We start from the raw sequence: 5,193 nt of genomic DNA, 5'->3' as shown, positions 1-5,193 counted from the left end.
GGTCTTTGTCTGCAATGATTAGACATGTTTTTTATTATTGTCATTAGTGATTATCTCAATTTTGGCTAAAAGAATTCAACAAATCCTACACACTGTGCCTTTAAATCTACAATAAAAACAAACCAAAAAAATAAATAAAAATTTCTACAAAAATAAAATCTAAAACAAATGAACAACACAACTACCTACACAGTGTCAAAAGCCAAACACACATCATTAGCTTGCAAAAAAATAATAATACAAACAAAAAAATGTAGGCTACCACACTGACTGTTAGCTTAATCATAAAAAATAAAACAACTTTACTTAAAAAGTATTTGCATTTCATGTATTATATTATTGCATTTGGCCGCAGCCCTCTGATTTATTTTCATTTTGGCCGTCTCAGGGAAATGTTTGGGCACACCTGGTCTAGAGGAAATACAGATGTAAATTAGCCTAGGGCTAATTCTGGTGCGATGCATTAAATGTTTTTTTACATTTACGTTTTAATTGCATACTGGCCTGATTAAATAAAAAAGTAATTTTTTTACAGATTTAAATATTAGAGTTTTACCTGAATTAACTTCAACAGTTTGAAGTATTTTGTGTGGATTCATTATTTTTATTTGTCACCGGAGGTGTGAATACTTTTACAATCAGCTGTATCTTGGTATCTTCTCAGGAATTCAATTCAAAAAGACTTTATTGATCCCAGAGGGACATTAGGTGAGAAGGGGCAGATGGGAGCCTGGTAAAGTTTTTGTAGGTGTTGAAAGTATAATACAGTACATCAGGATTTGTCCGGTTCTGTTGAAAGCCAAACAGATGATACATCTTGGTACTTATTATTTGTCTCAGAGGGCCTCTGCATTATTCATGGAGCAGCTTGTTTTGTTGTTATTCTAAGGTTACACTGAGCCTGAGGTGTGTACACAGAAGCAGGCTCCTCAGTATACCTCGCTGAATATTTGTACTCGGTGATTATGGAAATCGTGCAGTCGTTCTGGGTGTTTCTCTCTCTCAAATATATATTTACCTGTGTGTGTGTGTTTCAGTACTTATGTAGGGACGTGTCGGTGCGGGTCACACGGTTCATCAGGTTTTTGTCCCTGTGCTGCTTTCAGAGTCCACACTGCAGAGTACTACATGCAGGAGGCGAAGAGGCTGAAGCACAAGGCCGACGCGTTGGTAAGAAGAATCAATCACAGAAACACGCACCTCTGTGTGCAGCCTCCCACAGAACAGCAGACTTAAACCGACTCAGCAAAAACTGAAAACACACCAGAGTCTAGACCATAATTAGATGCAGTCTCTGTAGGATGCAAATCTATTCCGTATCAAGGACTCCACCGTATAATTTGTGTTATTTATTACACCATTTGTCTCCGAGGGTGCATCGCGTTCAAGGAGTGATGATGTCTGCAAGATTAAACCATATCAGAAGAATTATCAGATCCTCCCAGAACAACAGAACGAGATTTATTCAGCTGGTTATTTATCTCATGTTTACTCATTGTTTCCCCTGATTTACTGAGGGATTTGCATCTTACAGGCAGATTATTCAAAGGGAGGGCTTATTTATCTCTCTGTCTCTGTCTCTGTCTCCTCCTCACCCGGCCGATGCAGATGGACAAGTTTGGGAAAGCGGTGAATTACGCAGACGGCGCCCTCTCCTTCATAGAGTGTGGAAACGCGATGGAGCGAGATCCGCTGGAGGCCAAATCACCGTACACCATGTACTCTGAGACCGTGGAGCTGATCAGGTACATCCTGCAGACAGAAACCCCTTTTCAGTTTGAAGAATGGCCATAAAATTCAACATTCATTAAACAGAACTTTGCTAAACGTCATGATGTGTGTCATTTACCTGCTCTATGCTAACAAGACCTTTTTTTACAATATTCTTTTGTTCGTTTGAATTAGCAGAAACCTAAATACTTTTCTGAAGTAGAAACTGTCGCTGGGATCGTCAACTTAATGGAAGAAGCCATATTTTTTGTTGACACTACCAGAGGGTAACATAGTGCTGCGCTTTAAAGGACCAATGTTATGTGTTTCTCAGGCAAATACACTCCTGATCAAAATCTTAAGACCAGTCAAAAAAGTGCAAGAATTTGCATTTTGCACTGTTGGATCTTAAGAAGGTTCTAAGTAGAGCTTCACAATGTTAAAAGAAGAAATCAGTGCAAGAGACAAGAACTTTTGAGCAGGGAATTGTCTGAAAACTGCATTTACACTCAAACATGATTTTTTCAGCTGATCAAAAGTTTAAGACCATAGCTCAAACAAACCTGAAAACCCCCCAAAACAGAAATCAAAGTGTCAAAAAAAGGACTCAGTAATGAGAAGCTCCACCATTCTTGTTGATGACTTCAGACAATCGTTTAGGCATGCTTGATGTCAGTGTTTCCAGGAGGCTAGTGGGAACGTTGCTCCAAGTGTTGAAGATGGCTTCACGAAGGCCATCCACTGTCTGGAACTGATGTCCATTTTTGTAAACTTCCCTTGACATCCATCCCCAAATGTTCTCAGTTGGGTTTAGATCCGGGGAACATGCAGGATGGTCCAAAAGAGTGATGTTATTCTCTTGGAAGAACTCCTTTGTCAGGCRGGCATTGTGAACTGCAGCATTGTCCTGTTGAAAAACCCAATCATTACCACACAGACGAGGGTCCTCAGTCATGAGGGATGCCCGCTGCAACATCTCCACATAGCCAGCTGCTGTTTGACGCCCCTGCACAACATGAAGCTCCATTGTTCCATTGAAGGAAAACACACCCCAAATCATGATGGCGCCCCCACCACTGTGCCGTGTAGAAAACATCTCAGGTGGGATCTCCTTGTCACGCCAGTAGCGTTGGAAGCCATCAGGACCATCAAGGTTAAATTTTTTCTCATCAGAGAAGACAACTTTCTTCCACCTTTCAATGTCCCATGTTTGGTGCACCCTTGCAAAGTCCAAACGGGCAATTTTGTGGCGTTGAAGAAGACGTGGCCTTTGAAGAGGTTTTTTGTTTCTGAAGCCCTTCTCTCACAGATGGTCTGATGGTTATTGGGCTGCAGTCAGCACCAGTAATGGCCTTAATTTGGGTAGAGGATCACGTGTCTTGATGGACAGCCAGTCGGATCCTGGTGCTTTCTCCAACATCCTTAAAACCGTTTGAAATGTTTAAAAATGTTTATAAATCTTTACTTTACTTTTCACATTTTCTTATGGTTCAGTCTTTTTAACTGCTTTGTGCTAATTTTAGATGTTGTCAGCATTTTCAGCTCCTTTGAACTTCTTTTGTGTGCTTCTTTTTACTTCTTACTGTTAATTTAAGGATTTTATGATCCTTTCAGCTTCATTCTGCTGTTTTCATTTTTATGATAAATTGAGTTTTAGTCATTTAAATTCACATTTTGGTGGTCATTTCAGCTTTTTTTCAGTAAATGTGCTCTTTCAGTGTCTTTCTGCTAATTCCAGCAAATTTTCAGCTATTTTCAGGTAATTTGAGCTTTTTTCAGCTAAATTACTTCTTATATTCACCATATTTCAATGATGACCCAAATGAATTTTAAGATCACAGGTTCTGCTTGTTTGACTTTCTTTCATCTAAATTTCATCTCTGCTCTTTTTATATATATATATATATTTGAAATTTTCTTTTTTTTACTTCTTTCTGGTAGTTTCACCTTTTTTTACCTTTTAAGCTACTTATGTTTACAATTTTCTGCAAATTTTAGCTATATTTCTACTTTATTCAGCGTCAGACACATTTGTACTATTTTACTACAGATGTTTGTACTTTTGTTTTTCTACTTTCAGCAGAACTCAGCTGTTCAAACTGAGCTGATGTCAACAGTTTTTGCTGTTAAATTGTAATAAATGAATGTTGATTTGAGCAGCTGAAGCTTGAGTTTTCAGCCTGGCTCACCTACAAGCTGTAAATCGGTGGTTCAGCCGGCGCTGCGGCGCAGGGTGGATCTCAGGGTTTGATCCTCTGAGAGCTGCGGGCGTGAAACCACTGAGAGCAACTCAAAGAGAGCAAAGTGAGAACAACAAACGAGCGCTACATCTGAGCCTCGCCAACAGCGGGGCGCTGAGAGTGGGACACGCTCGTTTGGCTCAAGTGTTCAAGATATGCTCGTCTGAAGTGTCCTTGAGCAAGACTCTGAACCGGAATCGACAGCTGATTGGCGGTTTGACCTCTGACCTCAGGAATAAAAATGCTCTCTGCTCTAGAAGGACAGTTCACTGGATCATGTCAGGCAGCTGAACCCCGTGTTATTTTTAAAATAAATAAATAAGCAGGAGAACATTTCACACTGACCTGAAGCTCGTTTCACCTGCGGCCACTTTCAGCTCTCCTCTCACGAAAAACCTCAATAAATGAACCTTGGCTGTTTTATTTATGACACAAATACTGTTACATTAGTGATTGTCACTCAGATAAAGCTGGAATTATCAGTAATATTGATGTGTGATTGACAGGTACGCCATGAGGTTGAAGAACTTCAGCAGCCATTCGGCCACCATGTTTGAGAAGAGACTGGCCGTGTTGTGGTACGACTCTTCATCCTGTCTGTCTGGTCTTAATGTGAACAAAATTTGCTTTGTAAGAAAATTTAGTGTTCGTTAAAGGCACAGTGTGTAGCAAGGGTGGAGTGGGGAAACTTTTCAGCCCGGGAGTTTAATGGCCAAGACCGGCCCAATTTTTGTACAAATAAAAAAATTAGACAAAGATGTAGCACCAGCATGTAATATTTTTGTATTTTGTATTCACTGATCAAAACCTGCTTCTTCACATTCATCAACAACAAAGTAAATTGCTGTGGTGCAATAATGTGTACTCAGTCACAGATATGATGTTCACCTCTATTATACTGTAGCAGCTCTTTAAACTCAGGAGTTCAGTTTAACAATCAACTAGTTTCACAGAACACAGTTCAGTTCTGTAGTACACAGGTGGTGCACTACAGGTGTGTTGGTTTATTCTCTCTAATGTTAAACAATGAGCATCAGAAACATTGTAATGTGTGTGAGGGGGCATTAGTGGGGGGCTCTGGGGGTCCTCCACCAGAAAATTTTGAAACTATTAGAAGCAGTTTCCTGCATTCTGTTGTATTTTACAGGTTCCTAAACATACTTTTACCTACATAAAAAAAACACTTGATCAAATAACTAAATTAGAGACAGATTCTAGTTGAATCATCCTGTTTTTAAACTCA

The 5,193-nt window shown here is 39.6% G+C and overlaps 1 protein-coding gene across 1 annotated transcript in view; it reads left to right on the top strand.

Annotated features, from left to right (window-relative positions):
* The window catches only part of LOC106531620 (AF4/FMR2 family member 2), a gene marked incomplete at both ends in the record, with an annotated part of 39,926 nt that overhangs the window by 32,650 nt on the left and 2,083 nt on the right, over nucleotides 1–5,193 (top strand). Inside the window, 3 exon segments of the mRNA XM_014027527.1 lie at nucleotides 1,107–1,170; nucleotides 1,609–1,745; nucleotides 4,457–4,528. Coding sequence (XP_013882981.1) covers nucleotides 1,107–1,170; nucleotides 1,609–1,745; nucleotides 4,457–4,528 — 273 coding nt within the window.

This window comes from Austrofundulus limnaeus, unplaced genomic scaffold (assembly GCF_001266775.1).
Source record: "Austrofundulus limnaeus strain Quisiro unplaced genomic scaffold, Austrofundulus_limnaeus-1.0 Scaffold658, whole genome shotgun sequence".
NCBI classification, from domain to species: Eukaryota; Metazoa; Chordata; class Actinopteri; order Cyprinodontiformes; family Rivulidae; genus Austrofundulus; species Austrofundulus limnaeus.
This window is presented reverse-complemented; position numbering and strand designations above follow the sequence as displayed.